The sequence below is a fragment of the Chiloscyllium punctatum genome, chromosome 22 (genome assembly GCF_047496795.1).
Source record: "Chiloscyllium punctatum isolate Juve2018m chromosome 22, sChiPun1.3, whole genome shotgun sequence".
Taxonomy (NCBI): Eukaryota; Metazoa; Chordata; class Chondrichthyes; order Orectolobiformes; family Hemiscylliidae; genus Chiloscyllium; species Chiloscyllium punctatum.
The window spans coordinates 30,295,133-30,309,427 of NC_092760.1; the positions used below are offsets into that span (position 1 = coordinate 30,295,133).

Genomic DNA, 14,295 nt, shown 5'->3' on the forward strand with positions numbered 1-14,295 from the left:
CTCACACCCAGTGTCTACAAACATGAGATAACTTGTTGCTCATTCAACACCAAATTTCTGCACACCAATGTTCTCCTAACTGGCCAACTAAAGCTATGACTGTCGTCCAGTTTGAAATCCAAACAATGCTCACGATGCGTAGTTTGATTAACTGTCAACTTAACATAAAAGATTTAGATGTCCTCAAGCTCAATACTAAATCAGTTCTGAAAGAAGAAGGACATTTATTTTTAACTTAATATGGAGATTGATAACTCGTGTAGCAGTAAATGGGGGATGATGGCCAGACTCCATGCTGAGTGATTTGTATTTCAGTTTAATTGTTAGCTGTCTCTGATACTCAATTTCCTGTTCCAGAGGCCAAGCCAGAGAAATTTAACAGTCGCTTTAGAAACAAAATGTTCTACGCTGGGGTATGTAGCAATAACCATTTACGGTAAGCCTTTGGCTATTGCATTTGTGTCACATTTGGCGGATGCCAGAAACCCAGGCTTATTTAGCAATGAAACATTTTGCTGCACTAGTTAAGCGTGGTAATGCTCAGCAGGAGATACAATGCTTCCATGATTTATTTTTAAAATGAAACGATTTGCCACCAGTGCAGAGTTATAGGAAACATTAGAATGGTGGCCTTCCAAAACAGAAATTGGTGAAAACACTGAGGTCAGGAACCAATAAGGGGAAGAGGGGAGAGACAGAGAGAGATCATGCATGCCTATGCCTAGAGATAGAGATACAGCCACAGTAAATGTCTCTAGTTCACTTTCTTAGAACAGAATATTAGAGCTTTCACGGTTTTTGAAGTGAGTTGAACTGGTGAGAGGGGTGTGGAAGAATGGGATGTGTCAAAAAAAAATCAAAAGGGAAAGTTGGGTGAGTGGGTGGCAAACAGGAGTGACTGACAAAAGAGTTGCAAGGACCAGATAAAAGGAGATGATCACTGGAAGAAGTGTAGATGTTTACAGCAGGATAGTAAAGTGAGGGATGGAGAGGAGAAGCAAGTGAAATATTTTACATGTGGCGTGTAATTCATGGAAGATTAAAATTCTGTTGATGGGCTGCTTAACAAGTGTGCACATGTGGGGGTGCCCTGTGCCATTCTGTCTGCTAGTGAAATGTGCCCAGTGTTTGTTTCTTCAAGGTATCAGTCTGAGGAGTTGGCATTGGGTCCTGGGGAGCAAGGACAAGATGGAAGTGAGAAAGGAAAATTACTACATTCAGTCACTTTTGCTCATTGGTAAACAGCTGAAATGATGTCATTTCAGGCTTGAGACCAAGGTTCCCTCCTGTGTACTCCGGAGATTGATGTGGACCATTGAGGATATGGCTCAGGATTGGGAATAACACATCTTAAATGTGCTTTATTCATCAAGTTCTGCGTTGGACTTTTCCTTGATTCTTTGGTTGTAACAATGACCCCCGCGTTTTCTTTCAGTGTTGCTCACCCTGTGTAACTGTGTCACCCTCTCTTGTGTTCTTCAGACGGCATTTTCAGATTTCTTAATGCGAAGCTCCAAAGATTTGGCCAAACACATCAAAGTGGTGGTAAGTGCACATACGCTATCTGGAATCTGTAATACCCAAGGTCATGCGTCACATTCCTCAGGATCATTCTTCACTTTGTGTCACACCCCCAGTAATGTTTAACATCCTGTGTGAGACCATTCCCTGTCAGTAACCTATCAGGCCTTGTTTTATATGCCAAATGATCAGTCAATCCCTGTTTCACGTTCCTTTTAAGTTGTCACTCCCTGTTTTGCATTCCTTTCAAATTGTCTAGCCAACTTTCGTATTCCCAGGAACCTGTGATGTTCTCAGTCAATGAAATCTGTGTTTAGAAAGAGGCTATTCAGTCTCTATAACCTGTTCCATTATTCAGTTTGATCAGGTTTGTTGCTTAACTCAATCAATCTTGGTTCTGAAGTACCCTTGTCGAACAAAGATCTGTGAATCTCTATTTTGTTTTAATTCACTCAATCTTAACAGAGTTTTGAAGAGAGAAAGTTCTGGATTGACAGTGGTCTTTATCTGAACAGTTGCTTTTTAACTTGATCAAAAAGTTAAAATTCTTAAATTGGAGTAAGGCCAATTTTGATGGTATTAGGCAGGAACTTTCAAAAGTTGATTAGGGGGTGCTGTTCATAGGTAATGGGATGGTTGGAAACTGGGAGGCCTTCAGAGGTGAGTTCAGAGATAGTATGTGTGAATAGCAAGGCTAATAGGTGTACGGAATGCTGTATGACTACGAAAATTGAGGCTCTGGTCAAGAAAACATGGAGGCATGTGTCAGGTATAGACAGTGGCATTGAGTGAATCCCTAGACAATTACAAGGGGTATATTTCAGCAGGAAATCAGGAGGGCAAAAAAGGAATATAGTTTTCGCAAATAGGGTTAAGGAAAATCCAAACAGAAAATACAAATACATTAAGGGCAAAAGAGTGACTCTGGAGAGAATAGAGCCCCTGTTTTGCATCAATATTTACTGTGGGGAAGGACATGAAGCTAGGGAATTTGAGGAAATACAGAGGAACCTCGATTATCCAAATACCAATGATCCGAATATCTGATTCTCCGAAGAAGATCTTCAGGTCCCGATAGAAACATTACATCAAAGAGGTGTTACCAACACTGATCGCGTCTTTTGTTTACAATGATTAATAATGAACTCCACTTCCTGAAATGTTGCCAAGAGCAGTCCTGGACATCGATGGGAGCCCAGGTACTGTCTCCAAATACTGACCGCCCGCCCTCTCTCTCTTTCTCTCTCTCTCTCTCTCTCTCCCCACACTTTCCCTGGAGTTCTACACGGGTGTACGTGAAACCAACCTTCCCCAGATAATCTCTCCAACATTGTTCTGTACAGGGCAAAGCTGGAACTTGTTTAAAAGGGGTGTGGGGTTTCGATGGGGTTGTGGGGGTGGATGGGGGGTGGGAGTGACGGGGGTTTGCGCGCGGTGTGCTGCTGTCTAGTTTTCCTGAATGGGGAGCAGACTTAGTAAGTGCTCGCTGTGTCAATCCCATTGAACTGATGGGGGGGGGGGGGGGTGGGTGGGAGGCTTCGGCAATGCTACAGGTCCCTTACACACAAGTATGTGTCTGCTCAGAAACAAATCCTGAGACAGAGAGAGGGAGTAAAGCAGGCAGAGCGAGGAAAAAGGAAACTTCAGAAAACTCCGAACCCCAGAGGAGAGGCACAATCAATTATCCGAATGAAATAAGTGCCCGCCCATCTCGTTTGGATAATTGAGGTTTCTCTGTAAATGGTGATGTCTTGAAAAGTGTCCATGTTGCAGAGGTGGTGTTCCTGGGGGTCTTAGATCGCACAAAAGTAAATTACTCTCCAGGATCTGATCATGTGTATCTCAGAACATTGTGGGAAGCTAGGGAGGAGATTGCTGGGCCCCTTACTGAGTTATTTATATTGTCGACAGCCATAGGTGAGGTGCTAGAAGACTGAAGGGTGGTTAATGTAGTGCCATTATTTAAGAAAGGCTATAAGGAAAAGCCAGAGAACTATAGACCGGTGAGTCATTGGTGGGTAAGTTGTTGAAGGAGATTTTGAGGGACAGGATTTATATACATTTGTGAAGGCAAGGACTCATGAGGGATAGTCAACATGGTTTGTGTGTGGGAAATCATGTTTTACTAACTTGATTGAATCTTTTGAAGAGGTGACAAAGAAGATTGATGAAGGCATAGGAATAGATGTTGTCCAAATGGACTTCGAAGCATTCAGTAAGGTTCTGCATGGTAGATTGGTTAGCAAAGCTAGATCACGTGGAATTCAGGGGAAGCTAGCCAATTGGATACAAAATTGGTTTGAAGATAAGAGACTGAGGGTGGGAGGTTGACGATTGCTTTTTGGACTGAAGGCCTGTGACTAGTGATGTGCCACAAGGCTTGGTGCTGGGTCCACTGCTTTTTGTCCTTTATATAAATGATTTAAATATAATTGACTTACTGTTGCCACATGTACCAAAATATAATGAAAAAGTGTTGTTTTGCATGCTATGCAGGCAGATAGTACCATACAGGGCAGCAGAACTGAATGCAGAATGGTGTTACAGCTGCAGAGAGACAGGTGCGAATTAGCACTTGAGTGGTCCATTCTAAAGTCTGATAACAGCAAGGAAGAAGCTGTTCTTGAATCTATTCGTATATGCATCAGTTATGAGGTGTGGTTAGTATGTTTGCAGATGACACCAAAATAGGTGGTCCCAGGATAGTAAGGAAGGCTATCCCAGAGTACAGTGGGACTTTGATCAGATGGAGTGATCAGGTGGAGTTTAATTTAGATAAATGTGAGCTGTTGCATTTTGGTAAGGCAAACCAGGACAGGGCTTGTACAGTTAAAGATAGATCTCTGACAAACAGAGATCTAGGGGTGCAGGTTCATAGTTCCTTCAAAGTGGAGTCTCAGGTAGACAGGGTGCTGAAGAAGGCATTTACAACACTTGCCTTCATTGCTCAGTGTATTGAGTATTGGAGTTTGGAATTAGAAGAAGGATTAAAGTCCCTACAGTGTGAAAACAGGCCCTTCGGCTCAACAAGTCCACACCGACCCTCTGAAGAGTCTCCCACCCAGACCCATTACCCTACCCTATTACTCTCTACATTTCCCCTGACTAATGCACTTACCTACACATCTCTGGACACTCTGGACAGTTCAACTTGGCCGATATAAACCTGCACATCTTTGGATTAAGTCGTGTTGCAGCTGTACAGGACATCTGTGAGGCCGTTTTTAGAATATTTGCATTCAATTCTGGTCTCTCTGTTACAGGAAAATATTTGTGGAAGGGTGCAGAAAAGATTTACAACATGTTGCCAGGGTTGGAGGATTTGAGCTGTCGGGAGAGGCTGAATAGGCTGGGGTTGTTTTTCGGTGGAGTGTCAAAGGCTGAGGGGTTACCTCGTAGAAGTTTATAAAATCTTGAAAGGCACGAATAGGGTGAATAGCCAAGGTTCTTTCCCCAGCGTATGGGAGTCCAAAACTAGACGGCATAGGTTTGAGGGGAATGAATTAAAAAGGACTTAAGGAGCAACCTTCTCATGCAGAGTGGTGCATACATTATGTGAGCTACCAAAGGAGATGGTTGGGGCTGGTACAGTTACAACATATAAAAGGAATTTGGATGGATACATGAATAGCAAGGGTTTAGAGGGATATTTCAAAATATTGCCTTGGTGGTTTCTCTATCAGAATTAATCAATCCTCCCTTCTTGGCAGTAAATTGCATCATCACTTGAAAAATTATTCCACTAACTTTCTCTATGTCCGCTTGAAGTTCTACACTGTCTTTGTCACAGCTGATATTGGTTACACGTTTCCAATCCACAACTTATGAAAAAATACCTTTCCAAGATCCAGGTAATTAATATATATCAGGAAAAACCGAGGTCCTAACACTGGGTCAGTGGAGATCTCCACTGCAAACCTTCCTATAGCCTAAAGAAAATCAGTTAACCACAGATCTCGGTTTCTTGTCACTCAGTCACTTTCATATTGTTGTTGCTCCTACCCCTTTGATTCCATGTGACCTAACTTTGTTAAGTCTGGGTGGTGCCCTATCAGATGCTTTTCTGAAATTCCATGTACATCCATATCAGCAGCATTTCCCACACCGATGCTCTGTTGCTTTGAGAAAAAACTCAAGCAAGTTAGCTAACAATATTTTAATCAACATTCTCAGATGATATTATACAGCTGTAAGCAGGTAGGAATAGAACCCAGACCTCCTGGCTCAGAGGTCAGGACACTTCAACTGAACAACATGAGCTTTTTCTGCAAGTTAGCAGAATACAATTTGTCTTTAACAGATACATGCTGGCTTTTATTATTTAATTACCCTGCATTTACCCCAGTGGATATTAATTTTGTTCCAAATTACATGTTTCTAGAAGCTTCTTCACCGTTGAAGTGAAACTAATTGGCTTGTAGTTGCTGAGCTTATTTTTACACCCTTTTTTGACTAACTGTGCTGCATTCAATGAAGGTGTAGAGTCTGGAACCACCCTTGAATTGAAGGAAGATAGGAAAATTGTAAACCAGTTCCTTCTTAATATCCACATTCAGTTGCTTCAATATATTTAGATTTTATTGTTGGCAATTTAAGTATGGACAGCCTGTTATACACCATCATCTTATCAATTATAAAGCCTGCTTGTGTCTAAATTACCTCCTCTTTCACTTTGTACACTAACTTAACCAATCTATTTTCATTTTTAGTGTCTTTATTACTTCACACCTTACTTTCCAACTGATCTTTGAGTCATGAGCAAATTTAGCAACTGCATCTTTGATGCCTTTATCCAAGTCATTCATATAAATTGTAAAAAGTTAATGCTCCAGCTCTGATCTGACCCACTTATATATGCTCTCTATTTCCTGTTAATCAGCCAATCTTGTGTCTTTGTGAATGTTACCCTTGATAACATGAGTTTTTATTTTCTACAATAGTCCTTTGATGTGGCATCTGAGCAGATGTCTTCTGGAAAGCACATATGGTATATCCACTGGCTCCCCTTTGTTCATGGCACTTGTTACCTCCTCAAAGAGCTCCAATAAATGGTTAAACTGAAGATCCCTCTGTATATCAAGGATTCTGTCATTTATTGTATACTTTATTCTTGCATTGACCACTCAAAATGCATTACCTCACACTTATCTAGATCAAACTCCAAATGCCATTTTTCCACTCAACTTTCCATCTGATCCATATCCTGCTTTATCCTTAGACAACATTCCTCACTATCCAATATTCATGTCACCTGCAAACTTAGTAATCAGACCACCTTCATTTGCATCCAGATCATTTATCTATACTACAACCAACCTCTGGTCACAGACCTCCAGTCAGAAAGACACCTCTCCACAATACTCACAGTCTTTTATGACCAAGCCCAAGCTAATTTTGTAAATAACTTGTCAACTCGCCATGGATCCCATGTGACTTAATCTTCTTAAGCAGCCTACCATGAGGGACCTTGCCAAATACTTTAGCAAACTCCATGGAGACATCACTCATTGTCCTACCCTCCTCAGTCACCTTTGTCACGTCCTCAAAAACTCAAATCAAATTTGTGAGACAAGACCTTTCCCACGCAATAGCCAAGCTGCCTATCCCGAATAAGTCCACTCTTTTCCAAATGCAGTTAATTCCTATCCCTAACAATCTTCTGCAATAATCTCCCAAGCACTGATGCATGTCCTAAGGGAATGTGGGAAAACTCTGTAAAACAGGTTCAGAAGATTATAACTGCATGTTTAAATTAATGTTTAAGTACAACCCCAGTTTAAGCAGTAGGTAAAATTGGTTAATAACTGCGTTGTTACCAGGCATGAGGATGGGGGGGAATGGGAGTTGTGGTACTGTTGAAAACCACTGTAATAAGCATTTTAGGTTTCACTGGGGAAATGCTGAATGGTGTCACAGTCAGATGCTTCAGACAAAAGAAATTGTAGTCTTTTAAGCTAGTTCGCATTTCTTACATTTCTCCTGCTCCTCTGTTTACAGTGTGATGGGACAGACCTGACCTCAAAAATTCAAGACCTAAAGCTTCAGTGCATTGTATTTCTGAACATTCCAAGGTAGGGTTCTTAATAACAAAACTCCAATCTGCTAAACTACCAAGTGTGTAGAATGTGAAGATGTTGCCAGTGAGTCAACTGAATAATACCTAGATCCTTTTTCCCATTTCTCCTCACTCCCCTTCAGGACATCAAGGTTTCTGGTGTTCAGTATTCCACGTTGCTTTGCAGGGATTGTGTGTTAGTTGAAAGGCCTATTTTGCATAATAGCCTCGAATGATGAGCAGTTGTAAGAGGGTCATGCCATTCACACCAGGCAGAATCTGCAAACACTAGTCTGCTGGGGCAACTGACACCAATAGGCAATTGAGTGAATGACAATGAATGAGCAGAGTTTCACATCAAGTAGTGATAATTTAGGGGCAGGCTATGACAGCTACATTTCTGCTAAAAATCAATGTTGTCACCAAGGGTCAGGTGAATTTATTGTCAGGCTCATGTGTCTTAGGATACTGTACTGGATGTTTTTGGAAAATTGTGGTGTTCTCCTTTTGATACAGTTTTCTGTTTTTTGGGCTTCCTGTTCTCTCTGGTGCACCACCTGACCACCTCTTAGTAGCTTCATTTATCATTTACCATATACCAGCTTTTAATCTCTCACTATACCATACAGCTCTCTACCTGAATGAACTGTCTGCTGGAGACTTGATTAGTTCAGCACCTTCACTAGCCACTAGAAGGAGAGCAGATCAGGGTGGCTTTGCATTGAATATTTTGTCACCCACTTCATAGTGAAGCCTTTGGCTTGTCCTTGGCACTATCCTGCAAAGCTGGTAAGGTGAGGTTGATGCAAGGATTCTACAGAGGGATATGTGCAGGTTAACCAAGTGGGCAAATGGCAGATGGAATGAAATGTGGGAGAAATGAGGCGATAAACTTTGGCAGGGAGATTAGAGGAGGAGAATATTATTTAAATGGGGAAAGACTGCAGAAAGCTCTGAATAGAGGGATTTGAGAGTCTCTGCATCTACCCGTTGATGTGCAAGTATCAGGTAAGGCAAATGGAATGTCGGTCTTTATTTCAAAGGGACTGGGTTATAAAAGAAGGGAAGCTTTATTAAAACTATACAAGGCTCATCTGGAATACTGTGAGCAGTTTCGGGCCCCTTATCTGAGGAAAAAAAACACAGGCAGTTCAGAAAGCGTTCACTTGGCTGAGAAGTAGCTAAGTCGGCTGGGCATGTGCACTTTTGAAATTTAGAAAAGTGGGGGGTGATCTTATTGAAATATACAGGATTCTTCTGGACTTGGGGCAAAGTTGTTTCCCCTTGTGGGCGGGTCAAAGGCCAGAGGGCAGAATCTTAGAATAAAAGTTCGCCTGTTTAAGACAGAGATGTGGAGTTTTTTCTCTTAAAAAGGGTAGTGAATCTGTCACACCTTACCCTTAGGGGGCTGTCAAGGCTGGGTGATCAAGTAGATTCGAGGCTGAGATAGACAAATTTTTAATCAGTAACAGAATCAATGATTTGGGAAAAAGACAGAAAATGGAGTTGAGGATTGTCAGATTGGCCTTGATCTCATTGAATGGCCAGACTCAATGGGCTGAATGGCCTATGTCTCATTCTATATCTTAAAGGTTTTCTGGTCTAAGGAAGCGGCTCACCTTTTCAATGAGCAATAACAGCTGGTCCAACCAGCAAAGTCCATTTTTCATGAATGAATGACAAAAAAAGCCACTGATTTCTGGTTTTAAAAAAAGTGTCTTTCCTCACTGCGCCCCACTTCCTCCCGAAAATGACACAGATGGCACACACCATGCTGAAGATAAATGCCTTCCATTGGGCCTCAGCCACCTTTGCTGCTAATCTCTTTCACAATGTACTCTAGCCAGTTCTGCTCTCATTCATTTGGAATTTCTCCTATTTAAGTTTAACAGTTATTTCCAAACCAGTTCATCCCTCTCAAACTGCCAAAATCTACAATGTTATGGCCACTGTTTCTGAGGGGGTATTTTACTCTGAGACCATTTATTAAACCTGCACATCACCAGATCTAAAATAGCCTGATCAGTGAATTTGAATCACTGTAGTCCACTTGCTGTAGGTAACCTTAATGCCATTAGGGAGGGGTCCCAGTATTTTGACCCAGCAACAATGGGTCAAGGAACCATGATGTTTTCCAATTCAGGATGGTGAGGGACTTGGAGGAGCATTTGCAGATGATGTTTCCATGTATCAATTGCTCTTGTCCTTAGAGATGGTTATGGGTTTGGAAGGTGTTGTTTAAAGAATAGTGATGAATTCCCACAGCGATTCTTTTAGGAGATACACACTTCTGCTACTGAGCATTGGTGGAGGCAGGAGTGAATGTTTGTGGATGTGCCATTCAAAGGTGTTTTCAAGCTTCTTGAACATTATTGCTTTATCCTAGCTGCTTTATCCTGAATGGTATTAAGTTTCTTGTGTGTTGTTGGAGTGCACTCTTCCAGGTAAGTGGGGAGTATTCCATCATAATTCTGACTTGTGTCTTATAGATGAGGGATAAACTTTGGGGTGTCAAGAGATGAGTTGCAAGCTGCAGGATTGCTAGCGTCTGATCTGCTCTTGTAGCCACTGTCGAGATGGCTAATCCAGTCCCAGTCAATGGTAACTCCCAGGCAGTTGAGAGTGGGGGAATTCAGTGATGGCAATGCCCTTGAATGTCAAGGAGTGATGGTTAGGTTATCTATTGTTACAGATTATTGTTGCCCGGCACTTCTGTGGTGTGAGTTTTACTTGCCACTTGTCAACCCAAGTCTGGATATTGTCCAGTTCTTGTTGCATTTGAACATGGACTGCTTCAGTATCTATGGAGTCATGAATGGTGCTGAATATTGTGCAATCATTGGTGAACATCCCCACTACTGACCTCATGGTGGAGGAAAGGTCATTGATGAAGCAGCTGAAGATGTTTGGGCCTAGGACACTACCCTAGGGAACTCCTGCAGAGATGTCCTGGAGCTGAGATGGCTGACCTCCAACAACCACAACCATCTTTGACTCCAGTTTTGACTCCAACCAGCAGAGTTTGCTCCCTGATTCCCATTGACTCCAGTTTTGCTAGTGCTTCTTGATGCCACACTCCATCAAATTCAGCTTTGATGTCAAAGACTGTCACTCTCAGTCTCACCTCATCTCTCCAAGTTAACCTCTTCTGTCTTTGTTTGAACCAAGACTGTAATGAGGTCAGGAGCTGAGTGGTTCTGGCAGAACCCAAAGTGAGCAGGTTATTGTTGAGCAGGTGCTGCTTGATAGCACTGTGTTAACACCTTCCATCACTTTACTGATGATCGAGATTAGACTGACGGGGTACTCATTGGCTGGGTTGGATTTGTCCTGCTTTTAGTGTAGAGGGCATACCTGGGCAATTTCCACATTGGTGAGTAGATGCCAATGTTGTAACTGTACTGGAAGAGAATGGCTCAGTGCCCAGCACATTCTGGAGAACTGTACTAGTCTTCAGTACTATTGCCATGATGTTGTTAGGGCCCATAGCTATTGCAGTGTCCAGTGTCACCAACTGTTTCTTGATATCATGTGGAGTGAATCAAATTGGCTAAAGACTGGAATCTGCAATGCTGGGGACCACTGGAGGAGACTGAGATGAATAATCCAGTCAACACTTCTGGCTGAAGATTGTGACTAATGTTTCAGGCTTATTGTCTGCACTGAGGTGCTGGGCTCTTCCATCATTGAGGGATATTTGTGGATATGCTTCCTTCAGTGAGTTGTTTAATTGTCCGCCACCATTCATGACTGGATGTGGAAGCTATGTCTGATCTGATCTGTTGTTTGTGAGATCACTTAGTTCTGTCAATGGCATGTTGCTTCTACTATTTGACATGCTAATATTTCTAGCATCTCCTCATTTTTAGGTACGCCTGGTCCTGCTCCTGGCATGCCCTCCTGCACTCTCCATTGAGCTAGCATTGATCCCCTGGTTTGATGGTAATGGTAGAGTGGGAGATATGTCGAGCCGTGTGATTGCAGATTGTGTTGGAGTATGATAGCTGTGGCTGCTTATAGCCCACAGCACCTCATAGAGGTACAGTCTTGCATTGCTAGGTCTATTCAAAGTCCGTCCCGCTAGTTGTGCTGGAAATGTGTAGCAACTGAGCCAGTCTTGGCTGTTCTGCTGTTAATTATTGTAGGAATTTAGACGTCAACAGGGCTAGGAGCAGGAGCCCCATCCTATCCTTGGTCTGTGAAGTGGGATATAACTCCAGCAAATGCAAGAGGAACAGATTAGGATAACTGGGGAAAACCATAGAATCCCTATAGTGGCCATAGATGCTATTCATCCCATTTGAGTCTGCACTGACCTTTTGAAGAGCATCCCACCCAAACTCCAAAGACAGGTGAAGCAGAAGGAGGGAGCCATGCCTGTTTAGGGTGAGTAAGATCATGTTGGTCAAGGCACATTTTTTTTTTATTGAACTGTTAATAATTGAGTTTACTGGACCTCTGAATGTCAAGGGCCTGAGAAAATTACAAGTGTTAGTCTGCTGAACTCCCTTGGCCAGTGGGTATTCCAGAGATGTTAGTCCTTCCTCTTGACTGTATTCTCCATGTACACTCGCACTTGTTTTCTCAGTTTATCCATCTGCCCCTCATCCAGGGGTAGAAGCAACTATCTGGAAAGATTTTCTAAAACTCCTAGCTAATTGAATTAATCATTTGAATTTAACCAGGATGAAGAGATTATTTGTCTAATTCATTTTGCAGTTTCCTGGCATTGTCTTCTCAGGAGCATGGGAATGAGCCAAATTTGAACTCCTGCAGAGTCCATCTGTCGGTGATGGTTATATGTCCTTTTCCTGACATAAATGACATCTTTGTTATTTCTACAGCCCTTCCCCTTTCTTCCTCTCTCCATCAATCAAGGAGAGCAAAACAAGTGTACATTGTGGAAAAGGCCATGTTTCTCTTCAAATACATAACTCAAGATGTGGAACGTCATATCCAAAAGACTACCTCTCATCTCCTATTTCTGATTCCTCACTGTCCAAGATTCCAGTATACTGACTAATGGGATTGAAGTTGTTAAATGCTTCATAAAATGCTTCAATTGCTCTGGAAAGAGTTCAGAGGGAGCTTCATTGAATCAGGCATTTTTACTTAATTGTTATTTTTGACACAGCAACTAAGTAATCAACAGCGACAACTTGTATTTTATATAGTGCCTTCTGCATAATATGGCATGTCCAGTTACTTCACAGGCAACTGATAAATCAACACATGATGCTGAATCACAGATGGCAGTATTAAGTCAAAAACTTTGCTCAAAGATTTTGGATTTAAGGAATATCTTCAAGGAGCTATGTGATGTTATGGGAGGGCATTCCAGAGCTTACGGTGTAAGCAGCTGAAGGCAGAGTCACCAATGGTGGAGTGTTTAAACTCACAGATGCACAAGAGGCCAGAATTAGGTGAGTGCAGGTATCTCAGACGCTTGTGTAGTTGGAGGAGATTGCCACGGTTAGGAAGGGTAGAAAGATTTGAAAGTAAGGGTGAGAATTTTAAAGTTGAGCCTCTGCATGTCAGTGAGTACAGGAGTGATCGTTGAACAGGACTTGGATTAGTAAAGACGTGGGTGGCAGATTTTTGCATAAATGCAGGAAAAGGTATGGGAATATTGATGTGAGAGAAGTGTGTTAGAATGGTCAAGTCTCAAGGTAATAAAGGAATGAGTGAGGGTTTCAGCAGCAGTTGAGCTGAGACAGGGACTACATTGGATGATGTTATGGGGGTGGAATGTTGGCAGAGATATGAGGCTGGAAGTTCATTTTAGCATCAGCTATGACATTAACTTTGTGAACAGAGTGGTTTTATCTCAGACTGTTGCCAGGAAGAAGACCAGAGTTGGTGACTCAAATAGAATTTGGAGGACCAAAAGCAGTGTCTTCAGTCTTCCCAACATTTAATTGAGGGAATATTTTTCTCATCCAGTACTGGATGCCTGAGAGTTTAGCCGCATTTGTGGAGTCATAGAGACGTACAGCACAGAAACAGACCCTTCGGTCCAACTCATCCATGCCGACCAGATAACCCAAATTAATTTAGTCCCATTTGCCTAATTCATATACCTATCCAGATAACTTTTAAATGTTGAAATTGTACAAGCCTCTGTCACTTCCTTTGGCACCCCCTTTTAAATCTTTCCCCTCACACCTTCAACTTATACCCTCTAGTTTTAAATTCCCAAGAGGCTGGAATTAGATGAGTGCAGATATCTCAGACACTTGTGTACTTGGAGGAGATTGACAAGGTTAGGAAGGGTAGAAAGATTTGAAAGTAAGAGTGAGAATTTTAAAGTTGAGCTATTCACCCTATTTATACCCCTCATGATTTTATAAATCTCTATAAGGTCACCCCTCAACCTCCAACACTCCAGGGAAGATAGCCCTAGCCTATTTAGCCTCTCCCTACAGCTCAAATTCTCCAACCCTCACAGCATCCTTGTAAATTTTTTTCTGAATCCTTTCAAGTTTAGTAACATCTTTCATGTCAGGAAGACCAGAATTAAATGCAATATTCCAAAAATGGCCTAACCAATATCATGTACAGCTGCAACATGACCTCCCAACTCCAACACACAATGCATAATAAAGGTAATGACCAATAAAGGCAAGCATACCAAACACTGCCTTCACTTCCCTATTTACCTGTGATTCTACTTTCAAGGAGCTATGAACATGCACCCCAAGGGGCTGTTTGTTCGCCAA

At 42.0% G+C, this 14,295-nt stretch overlaps 1 protein-coding gene across 10 annotated transcripts in view; it reads left to right on the plus strand.

Moving 5' to 3' along the window:
- dgkza (diacylglycerol kinase, zeta a) overlaps window positions 1-14,295 on the plus strand; it is a 790,120-nt gene that overhangs the window by 503,324 nt on the left and 272,501 nt on the right. For all 10 annotated transcript variants that reach the window (XM_072591939.1, XM_072591942.1, XM_072591938.1 and 7 more), the window contains 3 exons: window positions 358-413; window positions 1,483-1,545; window positions 7,519-7,592. In XM_072591939.1, the coding sequence (XP_072448040.1) occupies window positions 358-413; window positions 1,483-1,545; window positions 7,519-7,592 (193 nt within the window). The remainder of the gene's footprint in view (window positions 1-357; window positions 414-1,482; window positions 1,546-7,518; window positions 7,593-14,295) is intronic.